Raw genomic sequence first — 24,589 nt, 5'->3', positions numbered from 1 at the left:
TCCTGATACACTCTGTACACATGCATATGTGTGCGCACACACAAACAAACACACCCTGATTAATTGAACACAGCATTGCAGCAGTTTCTCTATTGTCTTTCCTACTAGCACTGAAAATATATTAGCAGCACCGAGCCACCAATGATTCAACCAACTTCACCTCTTTTAGATTTTAGGGGAAAGGAATGGAGGGAAGATGTATGCTACATTGTATGTCCCTATTTCCCTAATAAGAAAATGATACAATGACAAGAACAAATGCCATTTCCCCCTCTATAAACTTCTTATCCTAATAGCTTTTCATTGATTCAGCAAAAGTCAGTTAATTATTCTTAAGCGCTGTAATCTGTGGGATCTGAATACTTCTGAATTCTTCCAGTCCACACACCTGAGTGCCATTTAAATATATTTAGTACAGCTTTCTCAGCTTTGTGTTACCAGTAGTCCCTGCTCTTCCCATAGAAGATATCTGCCTAAGGAAAGTTTTACAAAAAAACAAAACCTAGTCTCTAAATGTCATGTTTCAGATCAGAGTTTTCAGATGTTCAACGTGTAAGGCAGTTGTGACAAGAGGATGGACCAACCCAAAGGTATCTATTACTTTGCTCTCATAATGTTAGAGAATGTATTGTTCCATCACCTCTAGTTGATTACCTTTCTGATTTATTGTACCATTACATGGGAGCTAGGAAGCCCTTGCCTAACATATCATAGAAGAAAGCAGGCTACCAAAACTGAGTGAGAGAAGCAGTGCCAAAGCAGCAGCAAGTACTCAGCTTAGTGTCTTTTGTGTAGAGAGTTGGCAGTGAGACTGTGAATGTATCTTCACATACCTACACAGTCAGTACGTGAATTTAGAGCAACAGCAAGCCAAAGGTTGGGGCACTGATTTCTGAAATGGGCCTAAGTCACCTAGTTATTTCACTGGGTGATGAGCCCTTTTGAATGTGTAACTTAAGATACCTAGATTTGGCATTGTAGGTGATCTGGAACCACACACCCTTTTAAGATCTTCCATATCATTTTTCTTCCTAAATTAAAAAAAAAATTCCAGTGCACTTTCACTAGAGTGATTAATTCAGGATTGATTCATCATTTGTCTTTTAATAGATAATAATTAAATATAATTGATAACGGACAATTTCTCAATGTAAGCATCTTCTTTTTTTAGCTTACTGAAGGGAGGAATATATGTGCAACTTGATAAACAGAAGCCACAATTTTCAAAAGTGCCATTTGAGAAACAAAATCCACAAATGAAAAGAATGTCTCTCAACTTCCACTTTTAACTAACAATTCCTGTCAATGAATCAACTTAAGTTTGCAAGTGTGGCTTTTGCCTCTTAGGATGGGTCAAGGAAAGGGTTAAAATGGGTGTGATGTGATTGGCCAGTGAGAATGCAAGGGGGGAGTAAAAGATAGAGTGGGAGGTTTTGAAAGTCAGTTGAGGTTTGGGAGTTGGGAGTTGAGGCTTGGGTGTTGGAGAAGGAAGAGGGAGGCTTAGGTGTGGGTTGGCAGAGTTGTATTGTGAGAGGGTGAGAGGAATTGTTAGGTTGAGTCAGATAGATAGTTGGGAATAATTCACTTTGAAGTTGTTAGGAACTAAGATTAGGAAACTGACAAGAGAAAAATAAACTGTAACCATACGCTTGTTCCTGCATTTAAAAATAAACTTGATTATTTATGTTCACAACTGTCTGGACTCCGTGTGTCCCTGTGAGCAGCGGGGTGGCGGCAGCAAAGAAAGCTAACCGCAGTGGTGGCACAGGGTCAATAGACTGTGAAACGTCTGGGGGCCCTGTGTGATCGCCACAGCAAGCCCTAATTTTCTTAGCAGCAACTTGGAGAAAGGTGGAAGGGGCTGTTGCTAAGGGGAAAGATGCATACTGCATGCATATGCCTCTAGAGTATACTTAATTAGGAATACAATCAGTGGCTACTTTAGATTAAAAGGGCCACTTCATTCTTCACTTAGCAACTTCATTCTTCATGCAACACAACTATATTTGATTTCAACTGCTTGCAATGTTAGTAATGAAAGTTCAGAGGAGCAGCAGCATTCCATCACTAAATGGTTTGTAGGAATGTCACCTGGGCTGTCAGGTTCTGAAGGGACTTCTACAGAAGACGCCGATTCCTCCTCTGAGTCAGAATCAGAGTTGATAAACACACGAGAACTGGAAGGCTTAGTGGCAATACTGACAGAGGTAGAAGAGCGTTCGTAGGTAAAAGACATTGACTCCATAGTGTGGGATTGAGTAATATGAACTGAGAACCCAGCATGATAGGGATAAAGTGCACAAAAAGTTAATGACAAAAGAGGTTTAAAAACATTTACTTCTTCAGTTATAATGGAACGGAATAGCTTTAGGGGGGTAATAATAACTATATTCTTCACATTTCAGAAGGTGCTAAAAGGTCAAAATGTTAGTGGCAAGAAGGTAGGTGAGAAAATTACATTGCTAGCAACTTTTGGAAACTATGGAAAGGAATCAGTTTAAACACTGGATTTTTGTGACAAAAGGTAAGTGTGCTAATGAAGAATGAATCTTACCATCAGCATCTGCTTCCCCTGAGCCACATGGCATACTGGTACTGTCAATGCGTATTGACTGCAGCTGTGAGCGAAGCTGTTCAATGTCACTATCTTTGCTGTCCAGAGCCATCTGCAATTCTATTCGTATCTGGCTCTCTTCCGCTATTTGCTATAAAAGATTCAAGGAGCACAAATCAAACCTCATCTTATTATTAAATATTTCCCACCTTATATAATCTGTCTTACAGGATTTTCTTGGCATGCTTATTGGAAGAGCATTCTTTTAATTTTAATCCCCCTGGATGATGGCAGGGGGAGAATATGTAACCTTATGAAATAGCACATTTGGGCTACAAAAGCTCATGCAATGAGAAGAGGAACAAGAGACTAAGGGCAGTAGGACTGCTGCAAAGGTTTTAGGAATACAAAGGTAGATTCAACGATTGGAAATATTTACAAACTCTACAAGGTCTGTCAACTTTTGAAACATTCTTTCAGATCAAATTCTCTTTCAGCAATTTATTAATCCATTAAGCAATTTATTGTTGCCAGATACATCTGTGTACAGGTACTTACCGCTTGCATCTCATTGATCTCCTTCTGATATTTGATCATCATCTGGGATAAATTTTCACGTTCAGACTTCAGCTCCATGTGCAGTTTCCTGTTCTCCTTTTCTTTTCTTCTAACATCAGTGTCTGCTCCTCGCTGGATAGGATTCTTACGGTTCATCACTTCAGCTAACTTATTTACAGCCTGGTGGAGGGAGATGCACAAGAAGAATAAACAGTTACCTAGGATTACAGAATCAGATGTTTCCCCAACCCACAATTACAGCATTTTGTTTGAGTTTTCTGCTTGATCAAAATATAATACATTCTACACTGAGCTTGGAAGCTGTCATTACCAAAAGGTTCAAAGATTTTAAAAATGCTTGTCCTAAGTTTTGATCCACAAAGCCAAATAAACTATAGTTCACCAATAAAGTTTTGAATAGTTTGAACAAGGAAGGGATCAGAGAAATGATATTATATTAGAGTCTAGTGCTATAAACATTTACAGGGCTTATTTTATTTGCATTACCTGTAGTATTTTCTCTCATATATAATGTACAGTGATAACAAAACTCCTTCTCCCACAGTTTCATACTTTACCTGTGTTTTCATTGTTCGTTCATAAGCTAGCTGTTTCTCATATTGACTCTTAAGCACCCCTATATCATTCTCCTCTGCGTTCATTTGGGACATTCCTGCAAATGAAAACAGACTCACTAATATTTGCAAAGTGAAAAAATAATAGACTCTGATATAAAAGAAGTTACTTATAAAAAAAAAAAACCCACAACACTCACGTTCTAGGACTTCTTTGAGCTTGTTGTTAAGTTCTTCTTTTTCATTTGCAAGATTTGCGACATCACTTGTGAGTGTCCTATTAGCCTCTTCAAGCTAAAATGAAGTAGAAATTTGTTACTCTTTGGCTTGAAAAATAAACCAGAAACCTGTTCAATTATGAGTTGATACTGCTGGGATTAGGAGTTTGTAGCTACTAGAAGAGCACATGAAGGAAGTTGTGTAGAAGGAGACAAATATGTTTAAGAATAAAATAGTGAAAAATTCTAGTAAAGGGAGCTTTACACTACAGGAAAAAAGGCCAAAAAGCTGCAGAAAGTTTAAAAACAATCAAGGCAAGGTTCAAAAGCAAGACAAATAATAGGTTGGGTTCACAGATGAACACCATTTGCAGTAGTTGAATACTGGTCACCATTCATGAGCCAGAAGAGGAAGAGTATTAGACCAGAAGAATCTTTAAATCTTTAATTCCTATACAATGTAGCTACAATTATGTATTGGGCTACAGAAGAACTGAAAACCAATGTGAGTTGTTTGGTTCAGTTTTTATGTAATGTAAGCCAAAACATTGTACAAACACATGGGCTTCTGAAAGGAAAATTTGCTCTCCCTCTCATCTTGCTGCTGAGATGGACTTGGTGTTTTGTCCAAACCTGAGCTTTCCCTTTTCACACTCTTGATTAACCACAAGCTGTAATCAATGTTTGTTCTATGGGCTTACAGCGGGAAGAACCACATGCCTGGGTTTGGACGGCATGCTAAACCAGGGGTGGGGAACCTTATGCCTCACCATACGGCCTGCAAGGCTGCTTCGGGAAAGCTAATATGGTCAGTTGTGGTGCAAGTAAAAATCTGGCTCAGCCAAAAGGGAGCAACTGTTTTGCAGGCACAAACTGTTCAGCTGATTGCCAAGCACAGCCACAGGGCCAAAAGAAGAACAAATCAACTGCACGTTTGCCCTAAGTCATGTTTTGCTTTAGCGTTACAAGCAAACTGGATCTTATGTATGTAACAAGGTTCAGGACTGCTTATTGCAGCTCATTTTACTATCTTTTATAGCAGCAACCAATACTCCTTAGGAGAGAGAAATCAAGGACCCCAGCTACTGACTAGTCAAATTACACCTTCAAAATATTCAGTACTGAAGTATCCATGATTGCAACATGACAAAATTATACTCTGTGTAATTAGTGGGTACTGTCTGAATAGATTTACTTCTCAGGAGGCTGAAGTGAACTGTGGTAACTGAACTTTTCCACCCAGGTGGAAAATCATATTCTGAGAAACATTTTCTCTGAGCAGTAAACATTTGTTATCTTCATTGTGGAACACATATTGCCCAAGAAATTTCCAAGTTACTTACTGATGTTTTCTGCATCAACTCAATATGGCTTCGGTTTGCAGGGACTAAATCATCATGCTAAATGAGTTTGTGTCCAAAATCAAGAACTCTTGCAGAACATCAAACTACTTACTGATTCTACTGTGGCGTCTTTCTCGGCAAGTTCTTGCTTGTGCCTCGCCATCATCTCTTTAATCTCTAATTCTTTCATTATCTTTTCCTTCTCTAAATCAGAGTATTGCTCTTCGGCGATGGAGCGAGCCAACTGCTCTGAGTCAGCCTTTGTTAATGTTATCTCCAGTTGGGCGGCCAAAGAGTCTCTACAAAGAAATGATAAACTATTATTGTGGTTGAAGAAATTATTTCTATCATTTCTGAATTTCAAATAGCGGTATTCTACCGCGCATGGCCAAGAATCAAACAGCCAAATTCTCACCTCTCATCCTGCAACTCTTGCATTTTTTGTTGTATATCTTTAACAAGTTTGGCCTTCTCCTCACATTCTTCTTTCAATTCCCGAACTTGTGTTTTATAGAGAGTCTGAAATTTTAAAAAGGGAAACTGATGTACAGTGGTGCCTCGCAAGACGAAATTAATCCGTTCCGTGAGGCTCTTCATATAGCGGTTTTTTCGTCTTGCGAAGCAAGCCCATTGACAGCTTAATGGATTAGTGCTATTAGCGGTTTAGTGGCTTTTAGTGGCTTATCAGCTTAGCGGATCAGCTGATAAGTGGCTTAGCTGCTTAGAAAAAGGGGGGAGGGGGAAAAAACCCGCAGGAACTCGCAATACATTTTCATCTTGCGAAGCAAGCCCATAGGGAAATTTGTTTTGCGAAGCACCTCCAAAACGGAAAACCCTTTCGTCTAGCGGGTTTTCCGTCTTGCGAGGCGTTCGTCTTGCGGGGCACCACTGTAAATACTGTGGGATGGGTTCAGTCACCTGAACGGAAAAAGTCCCGTTAGAAGGTTCATTTTGCCTTAACATCTACAGTATTCAAGATGTGGAATCTTGCAAGAACAGGAGCAAGTGTTCACAATGAACAGACACTAATCAGTTGCTGGCATTATCAGGAGTGAGGGCTACGAAAATGCCCTACTCAAACTAGAGCTCTAAATGTAACCAACAAATATTGTAGGTCATATCTCTCTCACATAATTGCCTTGCCACTCCAAGGTAGCAACTCACAATGTGCTATCTCTGCAGTTCACTCAGGGTACAAAGATAAGGCAATTTACTTTGATTCCACAGAAATTGCATAGTGTTAATATGCTACTATGAAGCATATTTAAAATGCAAAACCATGTTAAGTAATAAGAAAACTACCCTCATGATTGCAAACCTACTAATTTCCATTGGGGAAATATGACATTTACACCTCAGTGAGATGGCTACAAACCCCTAGAAAAATGCCTATGCTACACTTAATGAATGGAATAATAACAATTGCAGTGCAGTACATACCGAAAAATATTGCTCAGCTTCAAGTTGATCCTGAAGCTCTTTCATCTGTGCATCCGCATCTTGTCGTTCCCTGTTAGAATAACATGTACTTATTTTTAAAATAATATGGTTCTTCTGATTAACGGTGCTTGCACACATGATTAAATTGGATTTTCTACTGCCAGACTGTTCGCCTTTCCTTGTAGTCCATAATGACAGCAGGGCAGAAGAGAACTGTTAAGAAATCCTGTTTGAATTCAGCTTTAATGATCATTCTGTAATGTGCACTACAACGTATCTGATGTGAGAAGCTTTCTGTCTTGTCTACTGAAAGTTGATTTAGTTTTCTTCAGGTTAAGAACAGTTTCAGGTTAAGAACAGACCTCCAGAACAAGTTAAGTTCTTAATCTGAGGTACCACTGTATATATAATACAAGCCAGTAGAAAGCTTGTGTGTACCTTGGATACAGTGTATCCAAAATTGCTCCAAAGGGCATCAAAATTCCCTGGCACTAGTGCACACTCCACCTCAGGTTGGAGGCCATCCTAAATTTGCCTAGCAGCGCTTTTCTACAATTATCTCACTCGCTAATAAAAATACCTAGAAGCAGGAAGAAGCTGGCAGGGAGAAGCAGGAGGGACTAGAGCACAAACCCTGTAGCAAATATCCTTCTCTCAAGAATGAGCTCACGATGAAAAGGTGAAGAGTTCACAGCAGCTCACCTGTCACTATGGTAATCAGGCCTACCATCATTTCTTTCTGAAGCCTTTCATCTTTTCCAGAACATTAGAAAATTTATAATTAAAAATAAATTAATTTTCCTTTAGAATGGACAAAATGTTTAAGGCAAGGTGTCCATATATTTACTCCCCCAACGTAACTTCCTAAAACTGTTAACAGGAAGATTTTAATGGAAGACTATGTACAGAATTAGCTTATTAGAATTCTTGTACACTGAAGGCTAGCAGGTTCTGAGCTGTACATTGGGAGTACAACTCTCAAACACAAGCGAGATGCATTTCTGCCTCTTGGAAGGCCCTGCCATTGTCACAAGAGAAGGAAGGATTCAGTGCCTTATTTGCTTGTGGCCATCCTCTTGTTGGCAGATCAGCAGAATATAAGTTGTTAGTATTTAAAGTAACAATAACAAGTTAATAGCACATGTACTCATTTAAAGATACAGTACTATTTTAAAGTAATCTGATAAGCCTGTGCCTTTAATGATATTGTAATAAACTTAAATACCTTTATTAAATATTTGTATCTGAAGTGGCTTTGTACTACACCTTTACCCCACAGTAACCAGGTGATTAAATTAAAGGGGAGAGATAAAGTGGTACCTCTGGATGCGAATGGGATCCGTTCTGGAGCCCCGTTCGCAACCTGAGCAGAACACAACCCGCATCTGCACGTGAGAAGGTCGTGATTCGCCATTCTGTGCATGTATGTGACATCATTTTGAGCGTCTGTGCATGCGCAAGCAGCAAAACCCGGAAGTAACCCGTTCCGTTACTTCCTGGTTGCTGCGGGACGCAACCTGAAAAGATTTAACCTGAAGCATCTTTAACCCGAGGTATGACTGTATGCAAGACTGAATGGTGCAGCGCAGCAGGTTTAGAAGTACCACTGGAGTGGGAGTTGAGTTTTATTATTATAAATACTCTCCCACAAGGACCTTACTCTATTTCATAAACAATATATCAGGGAGATTATGCCCCATTCATATGCACCCACAGCAGTGTGGCCACTGCTGACAACTGCTTTGACAAGGTAAGATCTCCATACTGAAGTGGTTTCTGCAGCAACTAAGCTGCTGCATGTACATTCAAAATGGAGAATAAATGAAATGGGGAAAATCTGAATACTAATGCATGTTCTGGTACTTCTTAATCTTTCAGGGTGACCTGAAGAACAACAAGATTACCTGCCTCATTGTATCCTCAATTCTTTACCAGCCCTTTGTCAGTTTAGAATCAAGTCTTTGTTACACATTTGATCATATTATGTGTGGCCCCAAACTCTCCAGTTTAGCCATGTTCGTGAAAGTTGTGAATCCTCAGCAACTACAATGGAACAGATCACTAAGATCATCAAGAGGATGACTGTTAGTTGCCTCCCGTGTTTCAGACGTCTGACTGGTCTCAACTAGAAGTTGGCAGCCATCGTTGCTTCTGCTGTTCAGGCATCTCCTGAATTCATTTTTAAGCCACCAGGCCTATGAACCAGCTTAATTCTTCTTCTTTTTTTAATGGCATTTAAATCACCCTGATATTTCATATATTAGTATAGAAATACTCTTATAAATAACATTAAGGGAAGTAAATATCTGTCTGTCTGTCTGTCTGTCTGTCTGTCTGTCTGTCTATCTATCTATCTATCTATCTATCTATCTATCTATCTATCTATCGTGGTAAGAATAAACATTCCAATTGTAGAATTTGCTTACTTTCTAAGTTCGTTGTTTTGCTTCTCCAAGCTGAGTTTTATTTCCAACAGATGATTGTTTTCCTGCTTTAGTTGTTTTTCCGACATTTTCAGTGCATTGACATTCTGTGTTTGCATCTTCAAGTCATTTTGTGTCAGAGAACGCTTTTGTGTTTCTTGTTCTATTTTTAGTGTCAGGTTTTCAACCTACAAAACAAATGGATTCCTTTATACATAAGTATGTTTTATGTACAAATATTCATAAAAGTAACAATACCACTGTGCTCACTTTGTTTAAGTGTGTGTTTGAAGGTAAAATGGGAACAAAGTCTGTCTTGCCAAAGCTACTTTGAAGAGCAGGTAAACATTCATTACATGTCACTAGCAGATATTTCTGCATCCACCATGGAAATCACTTTTTAAGACTGATTGAACACCGAAAGATTGAAGAAAAAGAAAATATATATAGCTCAAAACCTTTTCAGAGTAATAACGTCCGGAGAAGGAAGGTATCACCTCTAACACTCTCTCCACAAGCAAAGGAAATTAGTTTTGAGAAAATCAACCACACTTAAAAGTTTTCAAAACATCTTGTACAGCCCTAACTTATATTATTAAAAATCATTAAAAGGTTGCTATCCTATGCACACAGAGCTAGAAATAAGCTCAACTAGACACAGTGGTACTTACTGATGATTAAACATGCATACAATTGGGGCTGTAAGACTACAATTTTAATCACACTCACACGGCAGTAAATTCTACAGGTGAATGAGACTTCCAACGAACACTCTTACTTGTGTCACTGTTTATACCAACACATCTTTACATAGGGTAAATGAAACTGCAATAAATGTCCCATATATATTTCAAGTAACCTACACAGGGGATTAAGATGTAGATTCAGTACAGTACTTGGTTTGGATAAGGCCAGTGCTTTTCCCCCGAAAAAAATGCTTAGGGGTACTCTCATTTTGACTCAAGAAAATCACCATTTTATAGTTCAAATTGGGAAAAATAAATACAGTAAATGAACAAAAGTATAAAGATTCATGTTTAGGGGTATGCGTACCCGTGCCCCCCAGAAAAAAAGCACCGGATAAGGCACTTCTAAACATACACCGAGGTGTAAGCCTTCCTGCATCCCTGATTTTTAGTCTTCTCCCAATGCAGCACAACACCTACCCCAGCTTTTCCATGGGGTTCCCTGATCCTCAGGAATGGCTTCTCAGGGCACAATGTTTCATTGGGCAGGAGAGCCAAAGTGAGGGCATATAACGATGCATGTTAATTATTTGAGTTTAAGCAAGCTATTTGGTTACTAGACCTCATCTCACACTTGTTTGTGATAAAGAACTAAGGTAAAGAAGCTAAACAGAAACTTGGTACAAAATACCACTGATGGGTGGGGGAGCCTTACGTAGACCTAACCAGGAACAACACTTAAATATATTGCAACTTTCCTCTTTAATACTTACGTTCTCACTTAATCTATCCTTTTCCTTTAGCAACTCATTTATTTTCTGTTGCGACTGCTTCAAGTCACAATCCAACATGGAGCACCGCTTCTCTACTTCTAATAAGCAGTTTTCCACTTTTAATTTTAAAACTCTTTCTTCCGAAAGCTTCTTTTCCATTTCTGTGAAGCAAAAGAGAAACAAACGCATCACCGCCATTTAATGTAAGAAAGTTAATATACAGTTTGACACTGAAAATACAGCTGACAGTGAAGGACCAGCATAACTAAAATCCTCTTAAATTAGACAAAAAAATACTCTGAAGAGCCTATTTGTCAAACACTTTTCAGTTCTACCCAGCCAGCTTGAACAAGAAATTTAAGTTACATAAGCAGATCTCCTCAGCTTCAATTTACTGTCAAATTTCTGCTTCCTACTCAAAGACACGTTCATTTACTGTCTACCCATATTCACTTTTGTGAAAGTGAGATACACTTTTTGATGCATGACTGCCCACCAGTTTTATCTATCTTTTATCTTTGACTAGACAGTTCTGGAAACTTCTGTACATTCCAGTAAAACATCAAATAAATTCATTAGTATTGTTAAGAGCATGAGATTTATTTCTAGCAAAATTTACATGCAAAAAAGTTTTTTCTTTCTTTCCCAAGCTATTCAATGCCTGTCTTAAAAGTGGCAAGATGACCTAAATTATCTGGCTACGACTGACCTCAATTCTGTCAAAAACATTTTAAATGCCACCCTTGCTCATCCTGTTGTTGTTGTTGTTGTTGACAAAACATAAAATGTCAGACGCATTCAGAGGCACCATTATGCAATTTGTAAGACCCTTAACAGCAAATTCTGTGATTGCCTGTTCAGAACTTAAGTCCCATTGGGTCGAATCCAACCAAGTCACTGCATGAGCAAATTACTTCCGCTTGTGCCACAGAACTTCCCTCCCGCTTCTCCACCCACACCTACCTATCTGCCCCAGAGGGTTGGAGGAATCCAGAGAGGAAGTTCCACTGTGCAGGCATTAGTTGTTCCACTCACACAATGATTTCACGGAATACAACCCATTGGGTTCAATGGAGGCTACTCTCAGGGATGTGATCACAGAACTGCACACTAAGACGTATGGATTGCTGAACATATGTACAGTGGTACCTCCGTTAAGAACTTAATTCGTTCCGGAGGTCCATTCTTAACCAGGAACCGTTGTTAACATGAGGCACGCTTTCGTTAATGGGGCCTCCCGCTGCTGCCGCGCCGCAGGCGCGTGACTTCCGCTCGCATCCCGGGGCAAAGTTTGCAACCAGGAGCACCTACTTCCAGGTTAGCAGAGCTCATTACCCAAAGCATTCGTAACCTGAAATTCCACTGTAAATATGACAGCCACAGTGCCCATGTTGTCCCTGCCTCTGACCAAACCCCCATCACCAAATAGGAGTTCTGAAGCTAAACCGTCTTAGTTTATACTATGCCAACACAACTAACTTGTGCTAATAAAGTTTTAAATTCAGATTAGCCATTGTGGATGGTGGCTAGAGAATTGGACTTATACGGGAAAAATCTAGTTCCATCTCCACTCAAGTATGAAGCTGGCTGGGTAATTATCTCTCAGTCTAAGCCAAAGTACAGAATTACTGTGAGGTGAAAATGCTGCTGTGATTTCCTTGAAGAAAGGATGTGATATGAATATAATAAATAAATGAAGTTATGAGTGTGTGACATTAAATGCTTACCTTTCATGGCTTCAGATTTGGCTTCCTCAATGGACTTATAGCTATTATTTTTGTCTGCTAGTCGGGCTTTAGTTGCCTTATGTTCATTTTCTTCCTGCTCCAAGTTCTGCTGCATGACCTTAAGCTTGTACGTCATATCTATCTCCATGTTGCTCTTCTCCTGTTTAAGTAAACACACAAAAATGTAATTGCTTGACTATAATCCCACTAGTGCCATAAACCAAAAATATGCAATCTGATTGGAATGCCTGTTCAGTCATTACAAGAAAAATATAAGCTTCGATTCACATTTCTGACTTTGTCTTGGTCTTCGCCCAATAAAAGACTAACCTTATGGCACACATTCATTTGGAAACAGGATGTTTATTAGAAGTGCTGTACATCACCCACCCCATCACAGACCAATAGAAACTAGTGTTGCAGCATGAGGAAGATCTTCTGAGATAAAAACTTTCTGATTCTTCAGCATCGCTAACTGGCTAGCAAGATTAGCTGACCTTCTTGGAACAGAAGCAACATGACAACCTCAACACTCTTCACACATCCCAAACTCCATATCCCCCATTCCCTCCATTTCTCAGCTTTCATCAAATAATTATTTGCATAATATATATCACAGCTGCCCTAACCTAAAGTTATCATCAACTTTTACCACTAGAAGACAAAAGCTGCAAGAGATGGTCCTTAGCAATTTCTTCAGACTTAAAGCCAGCATAGATGTCACAAACTAAACAGGATATGGTGAAAACAGGGCATGATACATTCACAGAAGAACACTGCCAAACTCTCACTGGGGAAACCCAGCCAGATGGGCGGGTTATAAATAATGAATTATTACTATTATTACTATTGCTGCTGCTATAAAAGGAATTATGAAGATCAGAATGCCACAAGTACTATATTTGCTGCATTAAATCAATAAACAACATTCAAATATCTGAGTTGTTTACCTTTTCCAGATCTGTGAATCTGTCTTGTAATTGTCTTTTCTCTGTCTCCATTTTAGTTAATATGGTCTTTCCATTTTTTACTTCTTCCTCCAAACTAGATACTCGGCCTAAAAAATGTTGGAAGAGGTCAACAAGAAAAAGAACATTAGCCATGTGTGGCATTAAAATGCAAGGTTTTATGAACTGTGATTTAAACAAGAAAATCTATCTTCCAGATGCTTTGATGGTGTCAGAATAATTAGCAAGAAAATGTTACCACTTTTTGATCAATTAAATGGAGGGACAATAGTAATTTTTACTGAGCATGTCAATGAAACCCGAATTAAAACAAGGGCAGTTATGCAACACTGAATATTTCTAGCACACTAGTTCTCATACCCTGTAAATCACTGATAATCTCCGAGCCATGTGTTCGGTCTCTTCTTTCAGATTCTAGAGCTGACTGGAGATTGAGGAAGTCCTTCTCAAGTCTCAATTTAGTATTCTCCAGCACACAGTTCTTATCCTGCAAATCTCTGTTATTAGCTTCCAGCTGCTGAATCTGCTTTGTACTTTCGGTCTGGTTTTTTCTCAGCCTGGCTGCTGTGTCAGATTCCGTGCGCAGCAAAGCATTGGCTTCGTCCAGCTATTGAACCATGAAGAAATTTCAGAGTTAACTCACCAACCAAAAACGGTCAGCTTTTAAGTATGTTCAAGATAGTATTACTGCAAGCAAAGCATTTCATCATCAATTTTTTTAAAAATAAATATGACAATTCTAACTTAATCCCTCAGATTTTGGGCTTAATTTACAAATAGAAATGTAATTTACCTGTCTTTGTAGTTGAATGATTTTTTCATTGGATATTTGAGAGTTCTGATTCCTCTTTTTCAAATCTTCAAGTTGATCCTTTAAACTGTTAACTGTAATAAAGACAGTAAGTAAGTTAAACACAAAAGCCTTTTACAAATTCCAAGCACCAATAACACAATGTTGTTCAACATGTTCAGCAATGGCTCTTCAAGATTCTGGTTCACATACCATCATTTTCTAGATTACGTTTTTTATCTGCCTCATGTTCTGCTTTCCGCTGATATTCTGCATTCTTGTGCTGGAGAAGAGCTCTCTCTCTTTCCAACTGTCTTAAGGCAGATTCCAGGTTTTTTCTTGAGGTTACCTGGTAAGAATAGATGGAATATTTCTCTTTTAAGAAATTGGCTGAAGGATGAAGGCACTTTTCTGAAGTTACAACACAGAGCCTATCAAATCTAATTAATGCTCTAACAACTCAAAATGTTTCTCATTTGGCTACAGTAAATATGCTACATAATGTTCAGCAGATGTGGGCACACAAATTCACTAACAACCACAAAATTTCCAAACGGCAAAACAGTCATGCAGTTTTGGATCTACAGTGTGGATCCAAAGGCCCCTCAGGCAATCAGAAGGGAACTACCCATAGTAGCCTCTACATCCATACCATTTCATGGATAGTTCTTCAGGTGGCACAGTGAGCTAAAATGGGGGAAAGGGACTGGGAAAGCCCACCTCTACTGTTACAACTCCATGCTTCAAAACTCTAGTACAAAGTCTATATATCTGGCCCAAATTTAAAATGCAATTCATATCATATTGAAACCAGCAACAAAATTCCCAAGTCTCATGGATACAAATTAAGGTTTGGTATAGGCCCCTTTATACATGAATTAGATATAACTGATTACCCGAAATTAAGAGCTACACTGTGGGTCACATTACTTCTTCACTACCCCCATTCCCCAATGTCCACACATTAAGCATAGATTTCTGCAAGCTGGTGGAAATACACATCCTCCAGGAATAAATGGATACTCCTCTGAGACTGGAGATAATATTTATACTGGCTGAATGCACATCCACTCTAAATGAGTTGTGATTTCAGACCTCCCCCAAATGCGTATCAGACTCTGAGGAGCACCAAAATGGATTTGTGTGTTGTATTGGCAAGGCTGTTGGGTTCATATGTTGGAAACCTGAGTTCAAACTCTCACTCAGCCATGAAGCTCCGTAAAAGGCCTTAGGCAAAACACTCTTCTTTCAGTATAAGTAACCTCAAAGGTAAGGCATGAAAACCCCATGTAAGCTACACTAAGTTCCTTAGAGGAAGTGTAAGATGTAAATATGGTGAACACAAAAAGCAAAACTCTATTCATCTCCTCTGGAAACTATCTGCAATGTAATACAATCACTGATTACATATTAAGCCGCTTATTAATATCGAATATGGGTGCGAGAAATGTTATCTCCTTTTTTATTCTACTAAATACTGTTGGGGTAGCAACTGCCACCTCTATAGCACAATTCCACTAATTTGTCCAATGGTATACCCTCATCACCTAAGAAAAAAGATTGGCTAAAACATTCAGAGACACAATGGAAAATATATAAAATAGACAATACTTTACCTCCTCATCCAATTCCTTCATTATCTTCTCTACGCGATTAGTAATAGCTCTGGGAAAGTGTTAAAATAAATATTAAGTGGAAAGCACAGAATAATTGACAAGAAACAGAATAATTTTCCATTTGCTACTGTAAATCTTCTATATAGGAAAGGTATTCCACCAGTGAGATTGTATGTAACTTAACAGCAACCAGCAAAGTCAAAATTATATATTCTCCTGGTGCCTCCAAAATTTCACACTGACCTGCTTCATTTAGAAGGTTAAGCCATGATTTATTAAACCATGGTTTTACTGCCTGAGCCCTGGCCAGTGGTTTAACTATGGTTTGCTTATTGATAACAAACCATACTGAAGTTTTTGCTTCTTATTAGCTTATGTATCTTGGTTTCTTTTAACTATACCTAGGTGCTACATGCAAATCTTTCCTTAACCATGGTTTGTTTGACCATCCCATTTCCAGTCTTTTGCCAAAGACAAAGGCATAAGAAGGTGGATTGTGGAACATTTCATTTGTTAAAACAAATCATGGCATAATATTATATGGGAATGATGCCACTAGATTAATAAACTATGGGACATGGTAGTCATGGAAAAACTAACCAAGCAAGGTCAGGTAGCAAGAGGCCTACAAAATAACAGCTGCTTTTTGGTATACGTTTATACAACCATTCAGCCAGAACTATATAAATGAACATGTGTTATAAAACAAAGTGAGGGAAAGACCAAAAAGAACCAATGCATGGTGTGATTCATTTTGTTAGTTTTTTTGTTAAATTGAAAGGATTAGGGTGGTTTGTAGAGACAGGAGGGATGGCTAGTTGTTGATATGGAAGGCAACCATAGCCCTCACCCTGCCCCCGCAAACAGGGATCTTGCTGGGCCCTATAGGAATCCTCCACCCTGCAAGTGAACTGAGCCCTCAGAAATACCAAAGTACCAGGATAAATTAAATGTGTCAGATACAGACTGCTTTTTGATATTATGGTTCTTTATACAAATAATACTCTTCAAACTGATTTCCCATTAACATTTTTGAAGACCATATTTCTGCATAAAACGGGGTGGGATTCTACCTGTATTTCTGCTCAAGTTCATCTTTGGCTTGTATTTCATTACGAATTCGATCTTCCAATTTGTTTACTTTTTCCTGAAATTGTGCAAACTGAAAGGAAAAAAACCCTGGTCTTTAAATGTACACAACTTGAAAAAATAGCTCACGTAAGTAAATATTGAAAGCACCATCCGCCATTTGATTGGACACCAGTTGTTTATTTACTATGACATACCCACAGCTGGAACTAAACTGTGATTATAAAGATACTCAGTAGTTCATGGAAATATCTAGAGAGCCGCTCTTCATTATGGGAAAAGTAAATTCAACTATCTGTGATGCATTTAATAAAACAAAATCTACAGAAACCTCATAATCGTGATCTTAACACACCCTCCTATCTTACACTGCACATTTCAAAATCCAACTTCAGCAATTGCAAATTTCACAAATATTGTAAGTTGCCATAACAATTTCAAACATGTGAAGTTTCATATTCTAGATGTAAAAACTGCAGCCCATAAGTAAACTGTGCAAATTCAAATTAGCTCATCACAGTCCACACATTTAGGATTTTCTCTGTAGATAAAGTTCTGGACTGCCCAACTTACTGGGAAGTGGGGGTAGACACCCTCCAAGTTTGCGAAGTGCCCTGTAAGTGTAAACATATTCTCTATAGTCTTATGTCTACAAACAAAGGCTGCTAAGTGGCAAGGGAAAATAACCATCTATCACAGTTATTTTCATGCACTCACATTTTTAAAAAATCAAATAAAAATGACTGGCCATTCACAGAACATTTCTTATCTAATGGGGCTCCCTTCACCATGGACATATGAAATAAATGTATTCTCATCTGTAGTCAACTAACTGGATAATTAATCACACATTCAATCAATGATAGCTACTGCCTAAAAAACCATAACTTTTTTTGAAATATTACCTATTGAAAGAAAAACAATTTAAAATAATGTACTTACCTCTTCACTGTCCTGTAAAAACAAAAACAAAAAATATCCAATATAGTTTTTTTTAAAAAACAAGCCTCTCCTGTCTGTATTTTCCAAAGCTTCACTATCTTGATTTTAAATAGTTACTTTAATTTCCCTTTTAACAACTCTTGCTTTAAAGCATAAACCATGTATTTTAGTCAACTGCTCTTTTCACAAAAGCAAGACTACTCACAAGTAGTTTCAGATGTGTGCAATTAACGCTAACTACTGAAAAGCAAGTCTACATCGCAAGTATTATTTATCATGCATAACAAACACTTTACATATGTTTAGCCCTTATTAAAAAGAAGAGTACTTGCCTCATTTTTCTTTGCCTCTTTTTTCCTTGCCCCATTGTTCTTGCAGGGTTCAACTTCCCTACAGAGCTCAGAAAAGTCACTTAGCAACCTGTTGAAAACAACTCAAGTTTTCAAAAACTCCACAACTATGCCAATCAACTCATTTTAATCAATTCTCTCAAGTCTTAATCCCCACTAGACTGCTCTCAGAATGAAGGCAGCTTTATTCAGCACCACTTCTCTTCCTTTTAATTTTAATTGACTCAAAGGCGGAAAAGATGGGGTGCTTTTCTCAAACCCATACAAATGTTCTAATTTTTCAAGTACCTATGCAAGTGAAATATATTTATGTGCAGTAATATATTGGTATGCAGAAACTTACTGCAATACCCTAAGATTATTCAGATTCTGCATGTACTGTTTGCTCCCTACCCACCCTGCAAAGAGCCTGTGCTGAATACAGTATTGATGGATACTTGAAAATGCACAGTACAATGCTTAATTTTGAAAACGAATTAAACAATTCTAATATGAAAAGAAGCAAGCATTATTGTTATGTATATCATTAAAAGTATTTTACATACAGGTTCTCTCTAAAGTAAGTAAATCCTATGAAAGGCAACTGGTTTCCAACAAAGGCTTTGGGGACTGGAAAGGTTTCAACATCCCCTTTGTCATCTTCGATATCGTCAAAATTGCTGCTGTCTATGTCACTACTCAGCTCAGGTACAACCGGTGCTGCAGCTAAAAAAAATGGAAAATAGTTATTTAAATCAAAATTCTTTTTTCCACTTCCACAAAAGCAATTTGCATGGTATAACTTGCTAGCTATCTTCTGCAATGAGCCAGGGTCTTGAAAAGCCCTGTTTTACAAGTCTTGAGAAACAAAAACACAGAAGCTTAGCTTCTGAGAACTGCAAGTGAAAGGGAACTGCCTCTTTGCTAAAGCTTCTCTGGAAGGCTGGGGGGTGCTCCTGAACAGCATGAGCTGGGGCATTACCCAAAGATGAGAAGTAGCTTGCAAAAGCAGAGCTGCAGGAAGGCTTTTCAGGAAGTGCAGGGGACTGCTTGAAAGGGCAGAGAAAGAGATTCTCTTTTGTGAGCTTCATTCTGCTGCCCGTACTTAGGACCCAAGCTAGGGAGTTTGGTGGACCACAATGAACAGTTGCACTGATGTTTTTTTAATAAGCTGGTTGTTTATAAATAAGTAATACCCCAAATAAGAATTTTCAAGAATATTTTCCCAACCACAGAAACATTTTTCTCAGATGGAAGCAGAACCAGAGCCATTATTTATACATTTCTATTGAACCAAAACATAATTCAGGTTACATATTTAGAGTAGTTGTTTGACTAAACAAGCATGATGTGGTGGGTGCTAGCAAAACAGAATGAAATTTTTACCCATTCACACTCAATAAAGTAGTGCAGTTGAAAAAAAAAAACTCTTGTAAAAGCCTAGACACTTACAGAAAAAGGTAAATTACAAATATAAATGCCCATAGAAACCATTTTAGAACCCCTGCATTTTAAATTCGACACTAACCCAAAGTAAGTTTTTTTTAAGTAAGAAAGAACATATTTTTCATATTTTAAAAATGATACTTACTGTCTCGAATATTATCCCAATCCCATTGGTCATGCTTAAAGAACGGATGAGATTTAATTTCCTCTACTCCACTCCTTCCAAGACGTACCTCCCTAAACATAGCAATTAAATCAATTCTTGTATTATCATCGATAATTACAAGCTAAAAAATACATTAAGTGCCAAAGATACCTAAACATTCTTGGCATTTCCTCCCATTATAATTAAATGCAATTTGAATCCTCCCATTTTGTAAGCTGTTAGGTTTCTCAGCACTCTCAACATATGCAGAATGAAATGGTTAGAAATCTCAGCCTGCCATGTGTGGAATAAAACATATTTCCAACTGGACTGTGTAGAAAAGGAATGCAGGAAAAAGTTCTTTAAAAAAAAAAAGCAAACCTACGAAGTTTGCCAAACCACTGTACAAACATTTGGACGTAAATGACGGAAGACCTGGTTTCCAAACACAGAACAGTTATTCAAACCCTACTGAAATGAATATTTCAAAAACTGTATCCTTTGCCTCCAATTTAAAAACACCCGTACACATATGCACATTTTTTCCTAAAATGTATAATGAAGCCACTATATACAAAGCAAACTCATTTCTTTTCAAAACATTTTTTGTGTTGTTAAAGGCTCACGTAAGAACATACTTTCGTACGAGAACTAATAAGGCACAGGATAGATACTTGCCCCTTGTCACTTTAAGTGCTTCAGTGGCAATTGTATATATAATAAGATGCTCTGTTTTAAATAAATACACTGAGCACCATGTTTAATATGAACAGGAAAGCACACACAAAAATTGGGGTGGAGGAGAAAAGAAAGCCAGAGTATTCTTAAATAATCCAAAAGCTCTTCTTATATACCGTATTTTTCACCCTAAAGGACACACTTTTTCCCCTCCAAAAATGAAGGGGAAATGTGTGTGTGTCCTATGGGGCGAATGCAGGCTTTCGCTGAAGCCTGGAGAGCGAGAGGGGTCGGTGCGCATGGACCCCTCTCACTCTCCAGGCTTCAGGAAGCTATCCGCAAGCCTTGGGAGCTCCGCGGCTAGCAGCCTGCATCCTGGGCTTTGTGCAGATATCGGGCAGCCCCACAAGCTCGGGGGACAGCGGGGCAAGCCGCTGAAGGCAGAAGAGGGAGACGGAGTGCTCCATCTCCCTCTTCTAGCTTGGGGGTGGCTGCGCAAAGCCTCTGCAGGGCAGCGGGGTGCTTTTTTTCTCCTCTAAAAACTACGGTAGGTGCGTTTTTTAAAGCTCGGGCTTCCCCTGCCCCAGCCCCGCGGCTGGGGGGGGAAATAAATTTCTCCCCCTTGATTTCCCCCCCAAAAAATCTAGGTGCGCCCTATGGGGCGAAAAATACTGTATATCCTTTCCCAATCTTTGGCTTTTCCTTGCATTTAAAACAGGGGGGAAACTAATGTACCCCCACCCACCCAAATCCTCTTGAGCTGCCTGCATGATTACTCAGTAGATGGAATCCTTTTTGGAACACTGCTGAGGCCAATAGACAGATATTTATTTCACTTCTATTTCATTTTGTGTTTTTTTGTGTTTTGTTTTTTACATCTCTTACGATTTAAGCAAATTACAAGGTGCAAATAATTAAATTTAATATTGACTTGACTGTCAAGAATAGTCCAGAAGAGGGCAACAGAAAGTGAGTTTGTTTAGTTTTCAAATTTTGCATCTTGGTCTGCTTCTGCATGAATGCCTAATAATGCAAACTGGTTGGCCAGAAGGGGAAAGGGAAACTAACTTTCCCAACAGGGGAAAGAAAGACATAAAGAACAGCCACAGTGATCTCCTCCTGACCCTCCCCTAATTTAACAGGCCACAGAAAGCAGCTGTGGCCAAGGTATGGTGGGCTGATCTGATCAGCATTCAGCAAATAATGCTTAGGGAACTGTAGAATCAGAGTAATAAGAGAAGCCAAAGGTCACCTAGTCCAACTCCCTGCCGATTCAGGAATTTCATGACTACAGCTTTCCTAGCCAGCCAGCCTCTGCTTAAAAATCTCACATGTAGTACAGTCCACCACCTTCTGAGATAGTGGGACAGAATAATACCTCATACAATCAAGAAATTCTTCATAATGTTGAGTCTAAATCCTTTTTCTTATAGATTTGCACTGCATGTCTTTGGTCCTAATCCCTGGGAGCAACCAAAAACAAACCCAAGCCAAGCTATCGCCTTCTCCAACCCCCTGCAAAAGCCAGGCAATGTGATGGAGCACGGCAGAGATTATGGCGCAAATTTGTTCTCTGTTAGAAAGTGGAGGGTAGCTGACTATACTCACTTGAATGCTGCTACCAAACCTAGTTTAAGGACTTTACTCCCAACACTATGCCACCCATTTCTTTAAATGAGCAAATGAAGGAGGGAAGAACAGATATTCCTCCCTCTCCCCAGCCCTTGAGAGATATGGGGAAAGGATATGTGGATTCCACTGATCTGGGAAGGGGGGCAAGAGAATTATGATCATGGGGTGTAGGGGAGATGTAAGATGCTCAGTAACCCCAATATAATTTCTCAGAGCTTGTATGTGTATGCTAGGCAATAGGTGACTTGCTAAGGTCAAGGATACAGAACATGCTCCCACACTTCACAAAATGTCAAAGATTTCTTCTCTTCGAAACTCCCATTGTTCTAGGTGCATCTTGTGACAGGGAATTTCATTAGTGCGAGCAGTTTCTGAGCTCTGGGCACAGTACTGCTTCTAAGATTTCAGTTAAAAACTGCAGTGGAAGGAAAGAGGACCTTTTTCTGCCTCCCCACTTCCAGCTGCTTTCTTAAGACTGGAGAAGAAACGCTCCTAGGAATATTAGGGCGGTGGGCAGGGGAAGGACTAGACCATGTGAAAAATGAACATAATATTCAAGCTGCAGTTCATTCATTTTCGGCTTTGTATTCTTGTTATAAAAAAGTGTGCCTAGACATTCTGTTGTTGCACCCATAACCTAGGTTTAAGGTGCCATTTAGCTCCTAGTTTTCATATCTCTGTTTCTAACACTGAGGGACAGAGAAACCTTCAATATAACTGACCAAGAAAAGTCATGAGCTCTATCTGCTATACATCAGTGGTCAATGCTGAGGGTGAAAGGAGAACAGTCCTGAAAAGGAAGGAACATTCTAGCCCTGTAAGAACCAAAAAAGCAGGGGAAGCACTTGCAACCCATCTGTCTTTAAACTATCTGAATCCCATGCAGGTCTTTCAGACAGGAAGGCCCTCTATTGAAGAACAGCTTTATGTTTATGATTCATTTAATGCTCTATGTATATGGTAAAGGGTAATGGACCCCTGGACAGTTAAGCCCAGTCGACTTTGACTATGGGGTGTGGCACTCATCTCCGCTTTCATGCTGAAGGAGCCAGCATTTGTTAGCAGACAGCTTTTCCAGGTCGTGAAGCCAGCATGACTAAACTGCTTCTGGTGCAACAGGACACTGTGACAGAAGATGAGAGCATGAAAACGTCGTTTACATCCCTGCCACGGGAATATGTATGTATATGATTTATGATTCTCTCCTCACTCAAAATTTGGCTATGGAAGTTGAATATAGTAAGTGCTGCTTGAACTTCAGAAATTTTTGTTTTTAACATTTTAGTCTGACTTTGGGTAAGGCATGAAATCAGATTGGTTGCGCTCACTGTACTGGACCTCAAGAAAATTCTTCTGAAAACATATTCTGTTACAGTAATTTAGGGAAAGGATTTTATGGCGAGAAAAATCTATGTTTACATACCTGTCTGTTAAAAAGGCACAAATAAGGTCCTTTGCTTGCTTCGAGATTTCAACATCTTCTGGGAAATGTAATGAATTCTTGTGATCCATTATTTTACTATATGTTCCCACCAATGAATCAGCATAAAATGGAGTATCTCCTGAAATTAAATATGCATAAACATTAGCTAATGCAAGTTGATTACTAAAGGCAAAAACAGTTAAAAAAAACTTGAGACAAAAACAGAGACTCCTATGTACAAAGGTTCAAAACAAACACCTACAGCCACACTAAAACTATGGTTTAGAATTATAGGCTCATGTGCTCCAACCCTCCCCACACAAGAGGAGACTGCGTCTGCTTTTAAATGAAGCAGAGTTCCCTGTTAAGAGTCTGAAATCAGAACAACTCTGTATACTCTTTTGTTAGTTCAAACAAGCCAAACTCAACCTATGCCATATGATACTGGCTTGTTCACCAACCATAACTTCCCTGAGTTTGGGCACAAGAAGGAAACCTGATTAATGTAAAAGCAGAAAATGTGATTCTATTTTCATTCTCACAGCTGCAGAAAAGAAGGGGAGGGGAGGGAGAAGAGTAAGTTCAAGGTTCATGCAAAGCTTTTGCATATAATGCTAACCATAATTTAGTGTTTTGTGCAAAGGAATGTTCTTATATATTCCTGATAAGCACAAAATGTATCTCCTGGTTCTACAGCTTTCTGTACATACAAAATATAAACTCAACACACCCAACACATAAAAAATTATATCAAGTATTTGATGGGTCTTTCTTCAATTGCACATAGAACTTAATTTTTGGTCTCAGAAACATGTGATTTTTGTTAGAGGTGGGCCTGCTATACAGAAAATGGCTCCAGAGCATGTCCTTCACTGTAATTATGCTTCTTAACCCAAGGAAAGAATATATGTGGGGCATAGCTATGAATATTCCCAAGGTACCATCATTCAATATCCCTCAAGAAACGTAACAACCGGGATGGTAAATGGCTGACCATGTTACCACAACTGATTTGGGGAGCAGCATCACTTTCCATTGCAATAGCAGTTACAAAACAGGAAAGTTGGACGCCAGGTAGTCTCCATAGCAACTCTCCATGTCTTCCATGGGAGGCCCACCTCATGTTGTGGGAACTCAGGCTCTGATATGAGAAGTGTAACCGGAACTAGATTCACTCAGGGGCCACCGAGCTCTTACTGAATCAATAACCTACAGTGGTGCCTCGCAAGACGAA

General features: G+C 38.9%; 1 protein-coding gene and 1 long non-coding RNA gene across 7 annotated transcripts in view; one reads left to right on the top strand and one right to left on the bottom strand.

Moving 5' to 3' along the window:
• The window catches only part of LOC309367344, a 217,812-nt gene that overhangs the window by 154,700 nt on the left and 38,523 nt on the right, over positions 1-24,589 (top strand). The window lies entirely within an intron of this gene.
• The window catches only part of ROCK2 (Rho associated coiled-coil containing protein kinase 2), a 53,603-nt gene that overhangs the window by 10,775 nt on the left and 18,239 nt on the right, over positions 1-24,589 (bottom strand). For 4 of the 6 annotated variants that reach the window (XM_081905958.1, XM_081905960.1, XM_081905961.1 and 1 more), the window contains 22 exons: positions 23,356-23,494; positions 19,623-19,714; positions 18,598-18,757; positions 18,035-18,122; positions 17,703-17,714; positions 16,745-16,833; positions 15,672-15,720; positions 14,269-14,404; positions 14,059-14,150; positions 13,626-13,872; positions 13,248-13,354; positions 12,298-12,457; positions 10,571-10,731; positions 9,115-9,299; positions 6,689-6,758; positions 5,664-5,767; positions 5,361-5,547; positions 3,888-3,981; positions 3,691-3,785; positions 3,113-3,292; positions 2,555-2,705; positions 2,092-2,268 (listed from right to left, as the gene is read on the bottom strand). In XM_081905958.1, the coding sequence (XP_081762084.1) occupies positions 2,092-2,268; positions 2,555-2,705; positions 3,113-3,292; positions 3,691-3,785; positions 3,888-3,981; positions 5,361-5,547; positions 5,664-5,767; positions 6,689-6,758; positions 9,115-9,299; positions 10,571-10,731; positions 12,298-12,457; positions 13,248-13,354; positions 13,626-13,872; positions 14,059-14,150; positions 14,269-14,404; positions 15,672-15,720; positions 16,745-16,833; positions 17,703-17,714; positions 18,035-18,122; positions 18,598-18,757; positions 19,623-19,714; positions 23,356-23,494 (2,775 nt within the window). The remainder of the gene's footprint in view (positions 1-2,091; positions 2,269-2,554; positions 2,706-3,112; positions 3,293-3,690; positions 3,786-3,887; positions 3,982-5,360; positions 5,548-5,663; positions 5,768-6,688; positions 6,759-9,114; positions 9,300-10,570; positions 10,732-12,297; positions 12,458-13,247; positions 13,355-13,625; positions 13,873-14,058; positions 14,151-14,268; positions 14,405-15,671; positions 15,721-16,744; positions 16,834-17,702; positions 17,715-18,034; positions 18,123-18,597; positions 18,758-19,622; positions 19,715-23,355; positions 23,495-24,589) is intronic. The other 2 variants (XM_081905962.1, XM_081905959.1) reach the window with 2 other exon arrangements.

Source organism: Podarcis melisellensis, assembly GCF_964234715.1.
Source record: "Podarcis melisellensis genome assembly, chromosome: 3".
Lineage (NCBI taxonomy): Eukaryota > Metazoa > Chordata > Lepidosauria > Squamata > Lacertidae > Podarcis > Podarcis melisellensis.
Note: the sequence above shows the minus strand (reverse complement) of the source record. Positions and strands in the feature narration are given on the sequence as shown.